This window comes from Coregonus lavaretus (assembly GCF_964263955.1).
Source record: "Coregonus lavaretus genome assembly, chromosome: 2".
In the NCBI taxonomy this organism is placed as follows: domain Eukaryota; kingdom Metazoa; phylum Chordata; class Actinopteri; order Salmoniformes; family Salmonidae; genus Coregonus; species Coregonus lavaretus.
Genome location: NC_139989.1, coordinates 56,069,369 through 56,092,543, shown reverse-complemented (window position 1 = coordinate 56,092,543; position 23,175 = coordinate 56,069,369). Strand labels below are relative to the sequence as shown.

The window sequence follows — 23,175 nt, the reverse complement described above, 5'->3', positions numbered from 1 at the left end:
TTAGGCCTATAGTTCATTTTCATATTGAATTGTTTTCTGTCGCTAGATAGAATGTACTGCAGCTTCATATTTAATAGTAATCACATCAGTGTTGATGGTTACGTCCCGAAAGGCATCCTATTCCTTATCTAGTGCACTACTTTTAACCGGAGCCCATAGACCGAGCCAATAGACCGAGCCAATAGACCGAGCCCATAGACCGAGCCAATAGACCGAGCCCATAGACAGAGCCCATAGACCGAGCCCATAGACAGAGCCCATAGACAGAGCCCATAGCCATGTCAGTCTTCTCAATAGATAGTACCGAGTGGCGCAGCGGTCTAAGGCACTGCATCTCAGTGCTTGAGGCGTCACTACAGACCCCCTGGTTCGATTCCAGGCTGTATCACAACCGGCCGTGATTGGGAGTCCCATAGGGTGGCGCACAATTGGCCCAGCGTCGTCCGGGTTTGGCCGGTGTAGGCCGTCATTGTAAATAAGAATTTGTTCTTAACTGACTTGCCTAGTTAAATAAAGGTAAAAAAAAATTTAAAAGATAGTACCGCTGTAATGACACAGCTATGCTCTTGTATCTTGAATAACAATATTAATCTCTCTCAAGGACTGAAGTCCACTTCAAGATGCCACTGAATACATGCTAAATCCCAACTAGGAGAATATGGAGAGTTCACCTAAGGATCTATTTATCAGATCAACCTCCTCCAGCATCTCTCTCTCTCTCTCTCTCTCTCTCTCTCTCTCTCTCTCTCTCTCTCTCTCTCTCTCTCTCTCTCTCTCTCTCTCTCTCTCTCTCTCTCTCTCTCTCTCTCTCTCTCTCTCTCTCTCTTTCTCTTTCTCTCTCTCTCCATGTGGCCTATCTCCCTGTTTTTCTGTCTGTTCAGGCTTCTGAGGGATCAGTGTTCTGAGTCAGACTCCCTAGTGATCTGAGAGTCGTTCTGTGTGTATGCCAGTCATTCTCTGGAGCAGACAGACAGACGGCCTGACGTCTGGGCTGAGACACAGGGGCTTAGCTATAGATGACTCACCAGTACAACTAAACACTTCCTGGGAATTGTCTCCTCATTGACCAATGATTCAAGAATTACACTGGTAATTTACCTGACCCCGCCCCACCCCCCACCCCCACCCCACCTCTCGCTCTCTCTCTCTCTTTGCTCTCTCTCTCTCTCTTGCTCTCTTTGCTCTCCCTCCCTCTCCCGCTCTCTCTCTCTCTCTTTGCTCTCTCTCTCGCTCTCTATCACTCTCTTTGCTCTCCCTCCCTCTCCCGCTCTCTCTCTCTTTGCTCTCCCTCCCTCCCCCCCCTCTCTCTCTCTCTCTCTCTCTCGCTTTACGCTCCCACCCGCTCCCGCTCTCTCTCTCTTTGCGCTCCCTCCCTCTTCCGCACTCTCCCTCCCTCTCTCTCCTTTCTTTCCTACCTATTTCCACAGAGCTAAAGATATGTGTCCATAGCAACAGGCATTATTTAGCCTTGACAGATGTATTGTCAACCAAGATGGTTGCATTTATTACATTTCACACCCGTTTTGCTTTTACACATATATATACAGTGGGGCAAAAAAGTATTTAGTCAGCCACCAATTGTGCAAGTTCTCCCACTTAAAAAGATGAGAGAGGCCTGTAATTTTCATCATAGGTACACGTCAACAATGACAGACAAATTTAGGAAAAAAATTCCAGAAAATCACATTGTAGGATTTTTAATGAATTTATTTGCAAATTATGGTGGAAAATAAGTATTTGGTCGCCTACAAACAAGCAAGATTTCTGGCTCTCACAGACCTGTAAATTCTTCTTTAAGAGGCTCCTCTGTCCTCCACTCGTTACCTGTATTAATGGCACCTGTTTGAACTTGTTATCAGTATAAAAGACACCTGTCCACAACCTCAATCAGTCGCACTCCAAACTCCACTATGGCCAAGACCAAAGAGCTGTCAAAGGACACCAGAAACAAAAGTGTAGACCTGCACCAGGCTGGGAAGACTGAATCTGCAATAGGTAAGCAGCTTGGTTTGAAGAAATCAACTGTGGGAGCAATTATTAGGAAATGGAAGACATACAAGACCACTGATAATCTCCCTCGATCTGGGGCTCCATACAAGATCTCACCCCGTGGGGTCAAAATGATCACAAGAACGGTGAGCAAAAATCCCAGAACCACACGGGGGGACCTAGTGAATGACCTGCAGAGAGCTGGGACCAAAGTAACAAAGCCTACCATCAGTAACACACTACGCCGCCAGGGACTCAAATCATGCAGTGCCAGACGTGTCCCCCTGCTTAAGCCAGTACATGTCCAGGCCCGTCTGAAGTTTGCTAGAGTGCATTTGGATGATCCAGAAGAGGATTGGGAGAATGTGATATGGTCAGATTACTTTTTGGTAAAAACTCAACTCGTCGTGTTTGGAGGACAAAGAATGCTGAGTTGCATCCAAAGAACACCATACCTACTGTGAAGCATGGGGGTGGAAACATCATGCTTTGGGGCTGTTTTTCTGCAAAGGGACCAGGACGACTGATCCGTGTAAAGGAAAGAATGAATGGGGCCATGTATCGTGAGATTTTGAGTGAAAACCTCCTTCCATCAGCAAGGGCATTGAAGATGAAACGTTGCTGGGTCTTTCAGCATGACAATGATCCCAAACACACCGCCCGGGCAACGAAGGAGTGGCTTCGTAAGAAGCATTTCAAGGTCCTGGAGTGGCCTAGCCAGTCTCCAGATCTCAACCCCATAGAAAATCTTTGGAGGGAGTTGAAAGTCTGTGTTGCCCAGCGACAGCCCCAAAACATCACTGCTCTAGAGGAGATCTGCATGGAGGAATGGGCCAAAATACCAGCAACAGTGTGTGAAAACCTTGTGAAGACTTACAGAAAACGTTTGACCTGTGTCATTGCCAACAAAGGGTATATAACAAAGTATTGAGAAACTTTTGTTATTGACCAAATACTTATTTTCCACCATAATTTGCAAATAAATTCATAAAAAATCCTACAATGTGATTTTCTGGATTTTTTTTCCTCATTTTGTCTGTCATAGTTGACGTGTACCTATGATGAAAATTACAGGCCTCTCTCATCTTTTTAAGTGGGAGAACTTGCATAATTGGTGGCTGACTAAATACTTTTTTTCCCCACTGTATATACACACACACACACACAGGAACATTTGAATTATCCAGGTCGAGTTTCAGATCCCTGGGTATGATACCTTATCAATGGCTTCATCTCAGTACATGGAGGGACAATGATTGCAGTATAGCTCCACACACACACATACACACACACACACACACACACACACACACAGATTAAACACTGCTGCAGTCAGGGATGACCTCAGTCTCACTGGCTCCCATAATAAGGAGGAGGTGATGTTATGGCTCCCATGATAAGGAGGAGGAGGTGATGTTATGGCTCCCATGATAAGGAGGAGGAGGTGACGTTATGGCTCCCGTGATAAGGAGGAGGAGGTGACGTTATGGCTCCTGTGATTAGGAGGAGGTGAAGTTATGGCTCCTGTGATAAGGAAGAGGTGCTGTTATGGCTCCCGTGATAAGGAGGAGGTGATGTTATGGCTCCCATTATAAGGCGGAGGAGGTGACGTTATGGCTTCCGTGATAAGGAGGAGGTGATGTTATTGCTCCCATGATAAGGAGGAGGAGGTGATGTTATGGCTCCCATGATAAGGGGGAGGTGATGTTATGGCTCCCATGATAAGGGGGAGGTGACGTTATGGCTCCCATGATAAGGAGGAGGAGGTGATGTTATGGCTCCCGTGATAAGGAGGAGGTGATGTTATGGCTACCATGATAAGGAGGAGGAGGTTATGTTATGGCCCCCATGATAAGGAGGAGGAGGTGATGTTATGGCTCCCATGATAAGGGGGAGGTGATGTTATTGCTCCCATGATAAGGGGGAGGTGACTTATGGCTCCCATGATAAGGGGGAGGTGATGTTATGGGAAAGGCCAGTGTTGACACAGGTGACCCAAACAATGGTGGGCCTCTTCACTTGTAGGTAGTCTAGGAGGTAGTCTAGGAGGTGGGAAATTGTGAAGCAAAATTGTCTTTTTTTGTGTGTTTGTTTTACAGAGATCCTGAATGCATGTCACTGTGTTAGTGTGCTCATGTGTGTGACTGAGTGTACTTTTATGGGCATACATTTGCCTTGTCTGATACTCCACCCATGAGGTGAATCTCATATGAAACCCTATTCCCTATACAGTGCACAAGTTTTGACCAGAATGACACCTTAGTCCCTAAATAGTGCACTACTTTAACCAAATCAAATTGTATTGGTCGCGTACACATATTGTGAAGATGTTATCGCAGGTGCAGCAACATACTTATGTTTCTAGCTCCAACAGTGCAGTAATACCTAACAATACACAACAATTAAAGACTTTAAGTCCGGGAAAACTCCAGGGTTGGATGGCATACCAATCGAGGTATACCAAACCTTTTTTGATATACTAAGAGGACCGTTATTAGCATGTTTTAACCACTCCTATGTAAATGGTAGATTATCTGACACTCAAGAAGAAGGTCTGATCTCATTATTACTGAAACAGGATACAAGTGGAAAATATAAAGATCCAGTCCATTTACAAAATTGGAGGCCCCTTACACTTCAGTGTTGTGATGCAAAAATCCTAGCAAAATGTATAGCGCATAGAATTAAAAAGGTATTGTCGGATATTATTCATTCTAATCAGACAGGTTTTTTACATGGAAGATACATTGGAGATAATATAAGGCAAGTATTGGAAACAATAGAACACTATGGAAAATATGGGAAACCAGGCCTGCTATTCATAGCAGACTTCGAAAAGGCATTTGATAAAGTTCGACTGGAATTTATATATAAATGCCTGGAGCATTTCAATTTTGGAGAATCTCTTATAAAATGGGTCAAAATCATGTATAGCAACCCTAGGTGTAAAATAGTAAATAATGGCTATTTCTCAGAAAGTTTTAAACTGTCAAGAGGAGTGAAACAAGGTTGTCCACTATCGGCATATCTATTTATTGTGGCCATCGAGATGTTAGCTATTAAAATCAGATCCAATAATAATATCAGAGGATTAGAAATACAGGGCTTAAAAACAAAGGTGTCATTGTACGCAGATGATTCATGTTTTCTTTTAGATCCACAACTAGAATCCCTCCACAGCCTCATAGAGGATCTAGATACATTTTCTAACCTCTCTGGATTAAAACCAAATTATGACAAATGTACTATATTACGTATTGGATCACTAAAAAATACAATTTTTACATTACCATGTAGTTTACCAATAAAATGGTCTGATGGTGATGTGGATATACTCGGAATACATATCCCAAAGGAAATAAATGATCTCACTTCAATAAATTTTTATAGAAAGTTAGCAAAAATAGATAAGATCTTACTACCATGGAAAGGAAAATACCTGTCAATTTGTGGAAAAATCACCCTGATTAACTCTTTAGTATTATCCCAGTTTACCTATTTGCTTATGGTCTTGCCTACGCCTAGCAAACAGTTTTTTAAATTATATGAGAAAAAAATATTCAATTTTATTTGGAACGGCAAGCCAGACAAAATTAAAAGAGCATATTTATATAATGAATATGAATTCGGAAGACAGAAATTATTAAATATTAAAGCATTAGACCTATCACTAAAATCTTCAGTCATCCAAAAGTTATACTTAAATCCGAACTGGTTCTCAAGCAAATTAGTAAGATTGTCTCACCCACTGTTCAAGAAAGGCCTTTTTCCCTTTATTCAGATTACAACCTCTCACTTTCAGTTATTTGAAAAGGAAATAATCTCCCAAATGTCACTATTTCTAAAACAAGCCATAGAAAGTTGGTTGCAATTTCAATTTAATCCTCCAGAAACGACAGAACAAATAATGCAACAAATATTGTGGTTAAATTCAAATATACTAATGGACAAAAAACCTTTATTTTTTGACAGAATGTTTAAAAAAGGTATAATCTTCGTAAATGATATCATCGGTAGGACTGGTGGAGTTATGTCGCACATGCAGCTAACAAAAACATATGGAAATGTCTGCTCTACCCAAAATTACAACCAAATAATTGCAGCCTTACCGCAAAAGTGGAAGAGGAAAGTTGAAGGGGGAGAAAGTAAGGAACTTGTCTGTCGGCCTTGCATTAAAGAACATAATTGGTTAAGGAAAACTGTGATAAATAAAAAAGTATATCAGTTTCACTTAAGGACCAAAGGATTGACAGCCGTCCCATATAGATTGCAAAATAGTTGGGAAGAGATCTTTGACGTACCGATCCCATGGCATAGTGTTTATGAACTGACACGCAAAACGACACCGGATTCAAAAATTAGAATCTTTCAATTTAAATTATTATATAAAATTCTTGCTACCAATAGAATGTTATTTATATGGGGGATACAATCTTCCCAGCTCTGCAGATTTTGCTGTGAAGAGATAGAATCATTAGATCATTTGTTTTGGTTCTGTCCATTTGTAGCTTGTTTTTGGACACAGGTCCAGGAATGGCTAAAGGATTGCAATATTTACCTGGAACTAACCTTGCAGATAGCATTACTGGGTGATCTGAAAAGTCATAGTCAATCAATCAATAATATAATAATACTTTTAGCAAAAATGTTTATTTTTAATTCACAATCTGTAGAAGCAATGAGAATAGAAAGGTTCAGAACTTTTGTAAAACATCACAGTACGGTTGAAATATATATGGCAAATAGAAATCCTATATGGATGGTGTTAAGAGATAGATGGGAGGTATTGAATAGAGTTGAAGGATGGGACTAATAACAAATAACAACAAATAATAACAAAGATAGCTAATAATGTAAGCATACTGTGTCCATAATAAGTATATGGGTTGTATGTTGGGAGCTTTTGGGAAAGAGCACAGTTAGAAAGATATGGCATTTAGAAGCAAACCGGATGGACATCATGAAAATGATCGGAGAGGTTGAGAGTAGAAGAGGTTCAGGAGCAAAAAAATAAATAAATATAAATATAAATATATATATATATATATATATATATATATATATAGAATTATTGTAAAATTAACTCTGTCCATAAGGTGTAGATAGTAAGTATAGACCGGAAGTAGAGGCCTGGGCGTTGTTGTTCACTAATTTACTCCAAGTAGGGAAAGGATGGTGGGGTTGAAAAGTAATAAAGGGGAATATATATATTTAAAAAAAACATGGGGGATTGGAAGTGATGCAGACAATTACATTGATAGAAGATACAATCTATCTGCAATATTAAGCTGATCCATCCCCCCCCCCAAAAAAAAAAAAAAAAAAAAAAAAAAACAATACACAACAATACACACAAATCCAGATTGACCCCCTATTCCAGTTATAGTAAACTACTTTTGACCTGAATGAAACCCTGAATTCATTATACAGTCCTGTACCTGGATGTAGATCACAACAAACTAGCATAGGAAGACTTTTCCCATTTCCTCTATGACTCAAGAGCTCCAATAGGGACAGGAAGCTGGTGAAAGAGTGTGTGGAGGGTAGATTACATTGAATTGTGTGTTGTCACATGGTGTTGTTGTTATGGGTAACATACTATGCTGTACGGCTGCCAAGGTGATTTTGCAGTGTTGTGATGACGAGATAGGGATCTCAAGTGCACTCGTGCAGCCCTAGTCTGTCCCTCACCTTTAACTGTGCGTGTGCTACGTAAGTAGGTAAACAGCATATTGAAACAGGTTGACTTTGCACAGGGTTGGCTCTAGGATACTCATACAGTGCATTCGGAAAGTATTCAGACCCCTTGACTTTTGCACATTTTGTTACATTACAGCCTTATTCTAAAATGGATTAAATACTTTTTCCCCTTATCAATCTACACACAATACCCCATGATGACAAAGCAAAAACAGGTTGAAACTGTCCTGGCCCGCCTCTCTTATATCTCTGGCCACCTGTGGTTTGTGCAGGTCTGTTGTTATGCCAGGTGTTTCTGGGTGAATTACTTCCCAAGACCCATACTGCACACTGGCTGCTATGTCACATGTAATCAACTGAGTCAAGCATTCACTGATGGAAATCTTCAATTAATTAATGCCATTTTTTTCAGTGTTCTCCTTACAGATTAATGTACCTAGATTGATTTGAACTGCAGGAACATTGTATGATCATGTGAAATGTAATCAAGATAAATACCAAGGTCTATAAAGAGATATGTAAGTCGCTCTGGATAAGAGCATCTGCTAAATTATGTAAATGTAAATGTGAATATGGATCAAGGACCCTATAGCATGCATATGTCTTAGTTCTATTGAACTGCACACACATAATCTCAATAATAAATCCAATTATAATCTTTCCTCTTTATCTACAACAATGTCATATGTTCCAGTGCACACACGTTACAGACAGCTATTATACTTTACTCTACAGTAGATAAACTACTTTGATCATTCAACACATAGTGGCATCCATTTTACACGTCTGTTGACAAGTCTTTGTTGTCATTGTTGTACCAAGTATTTACAGGTTAGTGCTATCCGGAATCGTTGGGACGTCCCTACACTAAACCCTAACCTTAACCTTAACCCTTACCATTTTACATTTCAACTTCAATGGGGTAGGGACGTCCCAACGATCCCGGATAGCAAGGATCAATATTTACATCACAACTGACTGTGCTGTTTGCTCATTGGTCTCCCATTTAGTTCCATTTCTATTCAAATCAATAGACCTTTATTGATTGTAAATATTGACAGTTGCCAGCCACAGAAACACAGTGAAAATGAGTAGAGGGATAAACTTAGCCATAGATGACAAAGTTAGAAGAGCCATTCACACCACCATAGATCAGAGACCCTGACCTCTGAGTGGCCCATGTCTGTGATGGAAGATAAGACACACAAAAGAAGGTTGTGTCATTGTCCACATTTTTATTCAATGTTCAGCGATACAAACTAAACGTTTCGACTGACCTTGTTCAGCTCCTGTGCCAAGTTTTTAAATGTGCTTTCAGATAATACTCCTAGGCTGCGTTTACACAGGCAGCCCAATTCTGATATTTTTTCCACTTATTTGTCTTTTGACAAATCACATCAGATCATTTCACATCAGATCTTTTTCAGAGCTGATCCGATTGGTCAAAAGACCAATTAGTGCAAAAAAGATCACAAAACAAACTCACACAAACTCAACGTTTCGACTGACCTTGTCCAGCTCCTGTGCCAAGTTTGAATGTGCTTTCAGATAAGACTCGTAGACACACAGTATATGTTGCTGCTGCTTCTCCTGCTGCTGTGACCTCCTTAACCCTCATCTATTCTTCTCTGTCAGCCATGTCTGCTACTGTGACCTCCTAAGCCCTCATCTATTATTTAATTCCCTTGTACTCTATCCCTACAATACATCTCTGTATCTCTATGTCTCTGCCTGCCACACAGAGATTAGAACATCCAGCCAGCCTATCTCTCTGTTCCTCGTCACAATGCCCTTTCACTTCCTGATACCCATGGTGCTAGGCAGCTCTGATTGGCTGAGCTGTGTCTATGTGGTGAGATAAGACTGTGTGATTGGTCAATACAGTGAGTGATTGGTGAATGACCATGTGTGATTGGTAGATGAAGTGAGGTGAGAGCATGTGATTGGTCAGTGCAGCAAGATATTTGTGTATGATTGGTCATTACAGTTGAGATAACAGCATGTCATTGGTCTGTTGTGTTGTGCAGTGCCTGGAGACGCTGAGGTCAGGGCAGATGGACATGCAGAAGTTCATCGCCGATGGCTGCAAGGAGGCTCTGCTGGAGGAGAAGAGACGATTCTGCTTCCTGGTGGACAAACACTGCACCTTCTCCTATCAGATTGCTGCCTTTCACGACAAGGTATAGGACCTATGCTACAGTACCTTATAGGCCTGGTTCAATTTCAGACCCTAGCTCCCTCCCCTGGTCCCTTACCCAGCTATGTTCTCAGTCAGTAGAACCTGAACATGTTTCCAATTCCAATCCATCAAAATCTGTGAACATCAAAGAAGATGTGGTCCTCTGTAGCTCAGCTGGTAGAGCACGGCGCTTGTAACGCCAAGGTAGTGGGTTCGATCCCCGGGACCACCCATACACAAAAAAAAATGTATGCACGCATGACTGTAAGTCGCTTTGGATAAAAGCGTCTTCTAAATGGCATATTATTATTATATTATTATGGGGGTTTTAAGGGGATATGGGCTAGAGGTTAGGGGTGGAATTGGAACCAGATCTCACAGACTATTTCCATGTACACTATATATACAAAAGTACTTGGACACCCCTTCAAGTTAGTAGATTCGGCACACCTGTTGCTGGCAGGTGTATAAAAACACACGGCAATCCAATCTCCATAGAAAACATAGGCAGTAGAATGGCCTTACTGTAAAGCTCAGTGACTTTCAAAGTGGCACCGTCATAGGATGCCACCTTTCCAATAAGTCAGTTCATCATATTTCTGCCCTGCTGGAGCTGCCCCGATCAACTGTAAGTGCTGTTATTGTGAAGTGGAAACGTCTAGAAGCAACAACGGCTCAGCCGCGAAGTGTTAGGCCACACAAGCTCACAGAACGGGACTGCCGAGTGCTGAAGCGCGTAGAAATTGTCTGTCCTCGGTTGCAACACTCTCTCCTGAGTTCCAAACTGCCTCTGGAAGCAACGTCAGCACAATAACTGTTCGTTGGGAGCTTCATGAAATGGGTTTCCATGGCCGAGCAGCCACACACAAGCCTAAGATCACCATGCACAATGCGAAGTGTCACTGGAGTGTTGTAAAGCTCGCCGTCATTGGACTCTGGAGCAGTGGAAACGCGTTCTCTGGAGTGATGAATCATGCTTCAACATCTGGCAGTCCGACAGACGAATCTGGGTTTGGCGAATGCCAGGAGAACACTACCTGCCCGAATGCATAGTGCCAACTGTAATGTTTGGTGGAGGAGGGCTGTTTTTCATGGTTCGGGCTAGGCCCCTTAGTTCCAGTGAAGGGAAATCTAAACGCTACAGCATACAGTGACATTCTACATGATTCTGTGCTTCCAACTTTGTGGCAACAGTTTGGGGAAGGCCTTTTCCTGTTTCAGCATGACAATGCCCCCGTGCACAAAGCGAGGTCCATACATAAATGGTTTGTCGAGATCGGTGTGGAAGAACTTGACTGGCCTGCACAGAACCCTGACCTCAACCCCATCGAACACCTTTGGGATGAATTGGAACGCCGACTGCAAGCCACGACTAATCGCCATACATTAGTGCCCGACCTCACCAATGCTCTTGTGGCTGAATGGAAGCAAGTCCCCACAGCAATGTTCCAACATCTAGTGGAAAGCCTTCCCAGAAGAGTGGAGGCTGTTATAGCACCAAAGGGGGGACCAACTCTATATTAATGCCCATGATTTTGGAATGAGATGTTCGACAAGCAGGTGTCCACATACTTTTGGTCATGTAGTGTATGTACCATAACCACCATCTGTGTACCACTTTTATTATACAAACATCTAGCATGTACCAAATCACAAACCCAAGGCTCCCATTCAGAGCATCTACAGTAACTACTATGACTTCTGCTGTTCCTTCTCTGACCCCAGGCCAGAGACATGCTGTACGGGAAGCTGCCCACCTGGCAGGACAAGTGTAGCGATGCCACCAACGTGCCCGAGAGCGTGATGTCTATGATCGAGGGTCTCCGCAGCACAGTGTCCATCACCCCCCAGGCCTCCCCCATCTCCCAGAGACACAGTAGGGTGAGACGGCACAATCACTCATTCATAAACCATTAGAAAACCATTATCAATTACAATATCTAATTTTGATTCAATGTAAGAGAGCGAGAGAATACAGCACAGATACCTTGTGATGACACTATGGCGTCACTGATTTCATCATAATAATGAAATGGTAAAAACCTGTAATACCTCTACTACTAATGTACCACTACCAATGGCAGGTTAATTACTAATGTACCACTACCAATGGCAGGTTAATTACTAATGTACCACTACCAATGGCAGGTTAACTACTAATGTACCATTACCAATGGCAGGTTAACTACTAATGTACCATTACCAATGGCAGGTTAACTACTAACTACTGTACATTCTAACACTCATACTATCCCCTTCCTGTGTTCCACTTTCTATGGTCAGAGCAACTCCATATTCCGGGACACAGTTCCACCCCCTGCCCCGGTGCTGAAGGCTCAGACCAGCCCATTGGCCAGTATGTTCACGCAGGACACACCCACAACAAACTCAGTCACCAGAGAGACTGAGAGAGTCACAGGTAGTGTGTGTGTGTGTGTGTGTGTGTGCGTGCATGTGCATTTTTGTGTGTCATACACAAAAAAAATGTATGCACGCATGACTGTAAGTCGCTTTGGATAAAAGCGTCTGCTAAATGGCATATTATATTATTATTATTATTATTATGTGTGTTTGTATGCGTGTGTGTGTTCGCATGTCCTCCCTGCTGGTCGCAGTTGTGTGTATTTGTATGTGCGTGCATGCATGGACCTGTGTCTGTATATTAACCCTTCTCTCTCTCTCTCTCTCCAGACTACAGGGACAATGGAGGGGAGGAGAGTGGCGGTCTAGGTCCCAGGTCAGTGTCTGTGGCCACAGGACTCAACAACATTGTGAAGAGACCCAGGGTCCGCACCATCTTCCCCCACACCTCTGGGACCAACGCTACGCTGCTCAGTTTTGACGAGGGAGACATCATCACCCTGCTCATACCTGATGAGAGGGATGGATGGCTCTACGGAGAACTGGAGAAGACCAGGCAGTAAGTTAGAGAGAGAGACACACTTACATACAGTGACACACACACACACACACACACACACCGCCAGCTGCTGTGTACATGTGGTAGTTCCTGTCCTACAGTAACCTGCTGGTTGATTAGATGTTGATTTTGATTGAGCTCTCCTTAACTGGACCACCCCAGATGGGGCTGGCTGGGCGCCGTGCTCTGGGATCGCTAAGTACTGCCTGGGAGCCAGCACTCACTGGGGAATACAATCAGCGCACTGCTGGAGGCAGAGAAACACAGACAGAGACAGAAGGAGAGGAGGAGAGAGGGGAAGGAGTGGGGGGAGAGGAAGAGAAAGGAGAGAGAGAGAGATTCACAGCCAAATTAACCTCTTTGATGTTTTCGCTGAATCAAGTCGTAGTGAAGTTGCTCAATATGAACTTTAAAAAGGTGTTGTATTCCTGACATGATCCTGTACATGTTCTATACAGATAATATAGGTCAAAAGCAGTGCACTAAATAGGGTGGCTTTTGGGAATAGGGTGGCTTTTGGGATGTTGCCTAGATATGTGCCAATGATACAGTGTAGTATTCTTGTGGAGGTAGGTCCCTGCAGTGTGATGTCATTGAGTTGATGAAACACCTATCTGTCACACCTCAGCCAGAGTGATGAATCTAGGTCAGTCACCTAGCAACACACACTGATACCATCCATATGTATCCCTCCACCACCACCATAGTGTGATGAAGAGTGTCATGGACAGGAATTAAATACATTTAATTAATATCCTGTGAAAACGTGCATAATTAATTATATATTCATTGTGTTCACAAGGCTATTTGACAAAAGTCTGTCATCTCTGATTATTTGATACCCTTTGAGTCAGCAGACTGAGAGAATGAGAGAAATGTGAAATGTTAGCCTGGTTCCAGATCTGTTTGTGCTTTCTTGGCAATTTCTACGGTCATCAATGACCACATGAGCTGGCAAGATCCCACAAAAATATCTGGGATCAGGCTAGTGAAACGTGATCACTACCTAAACCCTACAGCAGGATTCACTGCGGTGCTTTTAAAAGGGTTTAAATGGAAGCTGGAAGTTGATACAGTATGTCAGCCTTTATGTATTCTAGTTAAACACTGGCCGCACCCAGCCGCCCATTCTCAAGCCCAATGAACAAATGGACAAATATTAACATTTCTCACAGGGATTTGTATGGAGTCAATGATTTGTCCAAACGACTCAAATTCGCTCCACTGAAGTGGTGATAGTGAGAGGAATTTCTTGAACACATATTGTTACCATATTTCTAATATGTTTGCTTTGGGTGAAAACAGAGTAAATTGCTTGTGTTAGACCCATGTTTTTGAGTTACTTTATCTGGAACATCATACTGTTGAAGTATTAGTCATGGTAGCACCCTCTCAACTGTCACCGTATTGCACCAGTTTACACTACATCAATGAACTTACACTGAAATGACTTGTAGAGTACCATTTTGTTAAGTCTCTCATCAACTGTGATGACCCTGTTTTGTTCTCTGAATGTCTCTGTTAGATTGTAGAGTCAGAGTTGAGCCATTAATGTTACATAGAGTTAGTGGCTATCCAGTCATGTTTAAAACTTAACTTGAGTTTTCCCCCCCCCCCTGGAAAAGTCTCTCCTATGAGCTATGACACCTACAATGATTCAGCGAACCTTTGTGAGAACGCTACAGCTCAATAAATACATTTCACACAATGCCACAACATGATAACTCAATTCATTAATTCATTAATTGAATAATTTTCAAAAATATTATGATATATCATGTGATTCATATGAGCCACACTGCAAAGGAAGAAAATCAATATTCAACAGGGGAGAAATGTGTTATTAAAGGTAAAACCATATTTCCCTCAAGAACATGTTCCATTCAAAATGGTCAAATGAAACCAGATGCACTGAAATATGATAATGGTGCCCGGTGGAGAGAGCAACAGGAAATTGGCAGTTTTGTATTCCATGCATCGGTGCATTGATTGCTTAAATTTCCCACAGAGAGGTGCAGAAACGCTGTAATTAAGAGGCCTATAATGCTGATTATCCACTTTATTCTACCATAATGGCCTCACGTCTATCTCACCACCTGTTAGACAGCTATAGAGAGGTTGAAGATACAGAATCCTGAGAAACAGGATTCTATTCAGCTACTGCATGATGGAGTGTTGTGTAGAGAAGCAGGTTCCAGAGGATTGTGGGGGATTGTGTACTTAGGGTTATTCAGGGAACTGTAGAAAAAAGCGGGGGAGATGGGAGTAGTATGCAAGTGTAATCACCTGCATCTCTCTCCATCTCTCTGTCTCTCTGTCTGTGTTCTCTGTCTTTCTCTCTCTCTGTCTCTCTCTCTCTCTGTCTGTGTTCCAGGAGGGGATGGTTTCCATCATCCTATTGCCGGGCATATTCAGAGCCAATAGTGAATAACAACAGGTAAGGGGACCACTCAGGCACAAACACACACATACACACACACACACACACAGGTTTGATCCATACTTGTTGTCCCATAGTGTGTTCTCTACTCTCCTAGTCTGATGACCTTTGCTGATCAGAACTCCCTTCCTCCCTCTTCCTTCCTTCTCCCTCCCTCCTCTCCTTCCTTCTCTCTTTCCTTCCCTCTCTCTATCCCCCCTCCTGCCTTCCCCTATCCCCCTCTCTCCCTTTCTCCCCCCTCTCCCCCTCTCTCCCTTTCTCCCCTCTCTCCACAGTGTGGGGGCTCCTCCCATGCGCAGTAAGAGCGTGGTGAACCTGCTGCACCAGGACACAGAGACAGACGATTCCTCCATGGTCCTCCCCCCTCCTGACTACAGCGACTTCCCCAAGAGGAGTGTCCTCCCGGGCAGCAAGCAGCACTCACCCTCCCTCTCCGCCTCCTCCGGCTCTTCTGTACACACGGTCAGTCAGAGCCTGTCAGAGCTGATACTTAGTACTGTACAGTCACTAGCTAACCTGACCAGAGCTGATACTTAGTACTGTACAGTCACTAGCTACCTGACCAGAGCTGATACTTAGTACTGTACAGTCACTAGCTACCTGACCAGAGCTGATACTTAGTACTGTACAGTCACTAGCTAACCTGACCAGAGCTGATACTTAGTACTGTACAGTCACTAGCTACCTGACCAGAGCTGATACTTAGTACTGTACAGTCACTAGCTACCTGACCAGAGCGGATACTTAGTACTGTACAGTCACTAGCTACCTGACCAGAGCTGATACTTAGTACTGTACAGTCACTAGCTACCTGACCAGAGCTGATACTTAGTACTGTACAGTCACTAGCTACCTGACCAGAGCTGATACTTAGTACTGTACAGTCACTAGCTAACCTGACCAGAGCTGATACTTAGTACTGTACAGTCACTAGCTACCTGACCAGAGCTGATACTTAGTACTGTACAGTCACTAGCTACCTGACCAGAGCTGATACTTAGTACTGTACAGTCACTAACTACCTGACCAGAGCTGATACTTAGTACTGTACAGTCACTAGCTACCTGACCAGAGCTGATACTTAGTACTGTACAGTCACTAGCTACCTGACCAGAGCTGATACTTAGTACTGTACAGTCACTAGCTACCTGACCAGAGCTGATACTTAGGACTGTACAGTCACTAGCTACCTGACCAGAGCTGATACTTAGTACTGTACAGTCACTAGCTACCTGACCAGAGCTGATACTTAGTACTGTACAGTAAATAGCTACCTGACCAGAGCTGATACTTAGTACTGTACAGTAAATAGCTACCTGACCAGAGCTGATACTTAGTACTGTACAGTAAATAGCTACCTGACCAGAGCTGATACTTAGTACTAGACAGTCACTAGCTACCTGACCTTATCTGAGGTTTCGGATAGTTTTAGTCCTTCTCCATTGTCAGTTGTGTAAACAAGAGATGCTTGTTTATATATGCCCGGCAAAAAAAAAAAAGAGAGTTGGCTGATGTTTACATGTGCTGCCTGTCAGCGCATAAGAATATGTAGTTTATTTTAATAACACCTATATAACATCTTAACAATACTTAATAATAACATTTCTTACTGATTACAAGCCACATTAAACCATTAGCACATCCCAATTCCCTAAAGGTTGTCTATACAGTATTTGATGCCTCCTCGTATCTTTGAAAACTGCATTGGATAGGATAAGATAGGATAAGATGTTACTGTATGGTACAGTATAGCAGATCATAGCATTGTATAAGACCATAGATATCAACTATATTACATCACTGGATTGTGGATAAGACACACCTGTAAATAGGATTTCCCCTGGAGCCAGTATAGTATAGTAATACAGTATAGTATAGTAATACAGTATAGTATAGTATAGTAATACAGTATAGTAATACAGTATAGTAATATAGTATAGTATAGTAATACAGTATAGTAATACAGTATAGTAATACAGTATAGTATAGGAATACAGTATAGTAATATAGTATAGTAATACAGTATAGTATAGTAATACAGTATAGTATAGTAATACAGTATAGTAATACAGTATAGTAATATAGTATAGTATATTAATACAGTATAGTATAGTAATACAGTATAGTAATACAGTATAGTATAGGAATACAGTATAGTAATACAGTATAGTAATATAGTATAGTATAGTAATACAGTATAGTAATATAGTATAGTAATACAGTATAGTATAGTAATATAGTATAGTAATACAGTATAGTAATACAGTATAGTATAGTAATACAGTATAGTAATACAGTATATTATAGTAATATAGTATAGTATAGTAATACAGTATAGTATAGTAATACAGTATAGTATAGTAATACAGTATAGTAATACAGTATAGTATAGGAATACAGTATAGTAATATAGTATAGTAATACAGTATAGTATAGTAATATAGTATAGTAATACAGTATAGTAATACCGTATAGTAGTATAGTAATACAGTATAGGATAGTAATACAGTATAGTAATACAGTATAGTAATACAGTATAGTATAGTATAGTAATACAGTATAGTAATACAGTATTTCCCAGCTGTCAGACACCCTAGCGTCTGGAAGCCTCTGCCCCACTAAGGGGCTGCTGAACTGCGGTGGAGTAGGGACAGGGCTGAGCCTGGAGGTTTTCAAAGCCGAAATACAGTAGTTTTGAATGACAGAGAAGTGTTGGTGATACCTGCATGTGTAAAGTAGTTACAATGCATTGTAAGACTCATCATGAGCCTAGCTATCTTAAGATGAATGCACTAACTGTAAGTCGCTCTGGATAAGAGCGTCTGCTAAATGACTAAAATGTAAATGAGCCTGACAAGTATTATCCCTTTATAATGGCCTATTATCATCTGTAATGATGTGGAGTAAATACCTGCCATGGTGGCAGAAGGATGTCTTCCTACCTGGCCCTCTCCTCATGTCTGACTCCTTGTGTGGGTCACGCCATGCGTGTCTAACGCTCAACCTACACTCTAGCAATGCTCTCAATCAACTCTTGCTTTTGCATGTATGCAAAGCCTTCAGTCAAAGTTGTGGGTTTTCAAAGTGCAAAGGCCAATCCGAGGTTGTTTGTGCTTTCCGATCCTGGCTGTATGGAAATTAATGGTAAGTAGCCAGGCCCCTAAACACCTGCTGGCGTTGGTTTGGGTGAAGGCATACAAACAGAGAGACTCCGTCTCCTGCTCCTCACAGCTACAGAGAACCAAGCAAGCAGTGAAAGTAGTCTAAAGTCACAGTTACTGTAAAGCTATGCAGGATCCCTCCAGCCCATTTCACTAAAGCAGAAACCGCTATTGAAGCCAGACTCCTTAAACCCCCTAAAAGACATAGAGAAGCCCTGCATTGTGTTCAGTTGGTCCTGGGGCCGTCAGTTCCTCTTTAATGTGACGTGATCTAACCCTCGCTACCCTGGCTCTCCTTTTAGTGTAATGTCAGCACCCAGAATCACATCTCCCACTACTCAATGACGTCTGTCACAAGAGACTACTTTTAGTGTAATTAGCTGTAGCTACAGTACAGGCTGGACATCCCGTTCATCACATACACACTACAAATAGCAACAGGAGGAAACATAAGCTGCTAATGCCCTCGTCGCTGGACAGGTCACTGGTGACCCAGAGAGGGCAGGTTGTGGTTGTGATTTGTGACGTTTGGCCCTCCTGTGTGAGAGGTTGAATGGAGAAGCCTGGGAAAGACAATACACTTCTCAACTTCTCTTTTCTTTCTCTACGGTGAAATATTCATTAGGCTACACTCTGCTGTGTCCCGACTCCGGCCGTGTGTGTGTGTGTGCACGTGCGCTGTGTGTGTGTGTGTGTGGCCACTATCACGCCTGGCTGTCAGTGTACACGGAGTGTACAAAACATTAGGAACAGCTTCAATTCGTCGGGGCATGGACTCTACAAGGTGTCAAAAGTGTTCTACAGGGATGCTGGCCCATGTTGACTCCAATGCTTCCCACAGTTGTGTCAAGTTGGCTGGGTGTCCATTGGGTGGTGGACCATTCTTGACACAAACCGGTGCATCTGGCACCTACTACCATACCCCGTTCAAAGGCACTTAAATATTTTGTCTTGCCCAGTCACCCTCTGAATGGCACACATACACAATCCATGTCTCAATTGTCTCAAGACTTAAAAATCATTATTTAACCTGTCTCCTCCCCTTCATCTACACTGATTTGAAGTGGATTTAACATGTGACATCAATAACAGATCATATCTTTCACCTGGTCAGTCTATGTCATGGAAGGTGGTGTTCATAATGTTTTGTACACTCAGTGTACATACAGCGGGTGGCACGGCTCAGGCATAGCCTTCCGATGGAATTCCACTCGGGGTGAACCTGACACTTGGAACCTGACACCCCTCCTTCTCTTTCTCTTTCTGTCTCTCTCTGCCTCTCCCCTCTCTCTTTCCCTGTCTGACTTCCCTCGCTCTTTCAATCTCGCTCCCTCTTCTTTTCTCAACTTTCTCTCTGTCTCTTTCTGTCTATATCTTTCATTGTTTCTCTCTCCCCCACTCCATGCCCTACCTCTCCCTCTTTCTCTCTGCCCCGGCCCCCCATCTCTCTCCCAGTGCGTGATTCTGATTCTAGTAGGAACTTATCCTCCATTCATGCTGTATGAGTCAGTCAGTCAGACAGACAGTCAATGAGTTCCGGAACATCAATATTAGCATGTTTTACCAACAAAACACATTGCATTTAACAGTGCTGGGCTACACCAATCTGCTCTGTTCCTATTCATCAAACAACACACAGAGATAGAGCGGGGGTTGAGGTGGTGGACACTGCTCTGGGATGCTCCCAAACGGCACCCTATTCCCTATATAGTAAACTACATTTGACCAGGGCTCGGGTAGGTAAACACAGGGTGGGGTGTGGGTAGGTGAACACAGGGTGGGGTGTGGGTAGGTGAACACAGGGTGGGGTGTGGGTAGGTGAACACAGGGGGTGGGGTGTGGGTAGGTGAACACAGGGGGTGGGGTGTGTGTAGGTAAACACAGGGTGTGTGTGTGTGTGTGTGTAAGTGAATAGCATGCTGTGAATGTTTTTCCGTACAATGAAAATAATAACTAGCTGTGTAGGTGAGTTTGAACAACACTTCCCGATTCTCTGTGTGTAGGTGAGTTTGAACAACACTTCCCGTTTCTCTGTGTGTAGGTGAGAGCACGACAAGTGGAGTTCCTCTGTGTATGTAGGTGTGTGTGTGTCGTGACTGGACTGTGTGTAGGTGTGAGTCATTCATTCTAGACTACCAGCCATGTATAGCTCTGTCCCTGTGAATGGGATTATAGTTACTTCATTACTGGGATTACTCACTCACTTCTCTTCATCCCCTTTGGGACACTACTAGGTCTGTTCATCATGTTTAATACTGATAATGTGGTCATTTAACAGACGCTTAACACATATTCACTATATGTGGCTCATGCAGGAATCAAACCCACAACTCTGCTGTTACAAACTCCAGGACCCAGGTCTTTATTGTGTTAGTATGACCAGTGCCGTAAGGATAGAGATAAGTATTTTCCCCATTCAGCAGATTTGGCTGGAGAAAGGGAATGAGTGGAGGGAATTTGAAGAAGGGGAGGGCGGGAAAGAGGGAGGGAGGGAGGGGGGTTACATAGGAATGCTCTGTCACCATGAGAAAAATGCTGGTTCTGCCCTTTGTGTAGGAAGTGAGGCAGATGAATACAGAGAAACCGATGGACACAGAAAGAGAAACGAGATTGACATAGCGAGAGCAGAGGTACTAGAGGAATGTGTAAGAAAGTGTCAAGAGAGAAATGACCTGTGTGTGTGTGTGTGTGTGCGTGTGTGCGTGTGTGTGTGTGTGTCTCTGTGTGTGTGTGTGTGTGTGTGTGTGTGCGTGCACTGACACCCTGCACTCAGTCTGATTAGGTCTAGGATTAAAACTACACATCTGTCCAGGATGTCAAGAGGGTGTTATGACATCAGTCACTGTGGTCAATGTCTGTCTGCCTGTCTGTCATTATGTCTGTCTGGCTGCGTCTGTCAGTCTGTCTGCTTGCCTGTCCTACCCCTCTCTAGGGCCAATGCTGTCCTCTAGTGGTGGCATCCCAACACTACAGCTGTGAGAGACAGTACTACATTTACATTTTACATTTAGGTCATTTAGCAACTTACAGTTAGTGAATGCATACATGTTATTATTATTTTAAAAAATCATACTGGCCCCCCGTGGGAAACCCACATCCCTGCCGGCCAAACCCTCCCCTACCTTGGACGACGCTGGACCAATTGTGCGCCGCCCATGGGTCTGTGACGCATGGGTCAGCAGTTTGTTCACCAGCACCCACCCGCAATTGCTAGTAACCCATCCACAACCGCCCGAATATATGTGATAAAGTTCAAATCTGAGGCCCACACCCCACCCTAACCCGCAAATATAGAAAATGCGTGGAACCATTTTTTGACGGGCCTTTTTAAATAGGCCTATGTTTCTGCTTATAATTTCCGACATTTTGGTATGCTATTTGTTAGTCAACTTGTCTATAATTAAATACATGCAGCTTCTCTTCTGTCATTATATGTTGCCCTAGAAGTCTAAATAAACCCTTGCTCACCAGAATGATGTCATAAATCGATAGAATGAATGTTTACTCTTTCCTCTTTCATCTCTGCTTCTCTCGCAAAGCAAAGACATTTAGGGACTGGGGAGAAAATGCAATAGCTACAGTTTTAAGGAAATTAAAAGATGTTAAAAATATTAATTTATTCAACCCGCCCGCCATTCATCCACAGTATTTAATCGCGGATATAACCACGGGGACTGCAGGTTATGAGTCAACCCACGCATCACGACACAGTACAATAGGACAGTGTTTCCCCATCCTGGTCCTGTGGACCCAAAGGGATGGACATTTTCGTTTTTGCCCCAGCACTAACACACCTGATTCTAATCAAAGGTGTGATGATGAGTTGATTAGTTGCATCAAGGGTTTTAGTGCTAGGGCAAAAACAAAAATGTGCACCCCTTTGGGTCCCCAGGACCAGAATTGGGAAACTGCATATAGGGTCAAATCATAATTTCACCAGTTTCACTATTGATTCTAGTTTGTTTGTTTATTTTATTGAGACAGTAAGGTTACATCTAAATGTAACAAGTTCAGGAAGATTACTTAATCTCAACATAGCTGCTTTTGACTTTCACTCTGCTCTGGCTTTTCACTGGCATAATGAGTGAGAGGTTTATATGGGTTTTTCATTCTGGAATGCACCGTCCCTTCCAGAAGACCCATAATCCAGTGTCAGTGTTCTGAGGTGATGAAGCATTCTCCTCTCACCAGACCTGGGTTCAAATAATATCTATTGAGAGTACCTGTTGCAATGTATCCAACAGAAAAGTCTCAAAAGTCTAGTTGCAAAATACGTCCATTTGTCACTCCAGGCAGACTCAAGCAATCACTCAAAGTATTTGAAAGATTTTAAATAGCATTTGAACCCAGGTCATCTCTGTCACAGTCACAACACTCACCAGTCAACCCTACCAAACCTGTCTGATGAGGGGCAGTCTGTGGTGTGGTCTCCACGGGCAACAGATGCAAACATACACCTCCCAGAAATGTTGTACATTTGGTATGGAAATTATATTTTTGCATGTACAGTTCCATGATGGAATCCAACCCAACCATTGTTGGGTTGGATTCCATCATGGAGAGTGAATAGGTCTTGTGATTTACAGTACATCTGGTCTGATGATGTCTCTTGGGTTTGTTTACAGGGAACCCAACTGAATGGGTTTGGAAAGATGCCTCATTTTCTCGGGTAAGTCATGCATCACCTCATATGGATTATGAAGATAATATTAACACATCTATCTTAAATTCACAATAACATGTGTGGACACACGATCTTTCTTTCTTTCATATACTCAAAATCATA

The 23,175-nt window shown here is 42.7% G+C and overlaps 1 protein-coding gene across 1 annotated transcript in view; it reads left to right on the top strand.

Annotated features, from left to right (window-relative positions):
* LOC311146277 (BAR/IMD domain-containing adapter protein 2-like 1) overlaps positions 1–23,175 on the top strand; it is a 73,062-nt gene that overhangs the window by 44,479 nt on the left and 5,408 nt on the right. The window contains exons 7-13 of the mRNA XM_084182771.1: positions 9,717–9,869; positions 11,594–11,749; positions 12,152–12,287; positions 12,560–12,788; positions 15,163–15,225; positions 15,504–15,690; positions 23,015–23,058. Coding sequence (XP_084038897.1) covers positions 9,717–9,869; positions 11,594–11,749; positions 12,152–12,287; positions 12,560–12,788; positions 15,163–15,225; positions 15,504–15,690; positions 23,015–23,058 — 968 coding nt within the window. The remainder of the gene's footprint in view (positions 1–9,716; positions 9,870–11,593; positions 11,750–12,151; positions 12,288–12,559; positions 12,789–15,162; positions 15,226–15,503; positions 15,691–23,014; positions 23,059–23,175) is intronic.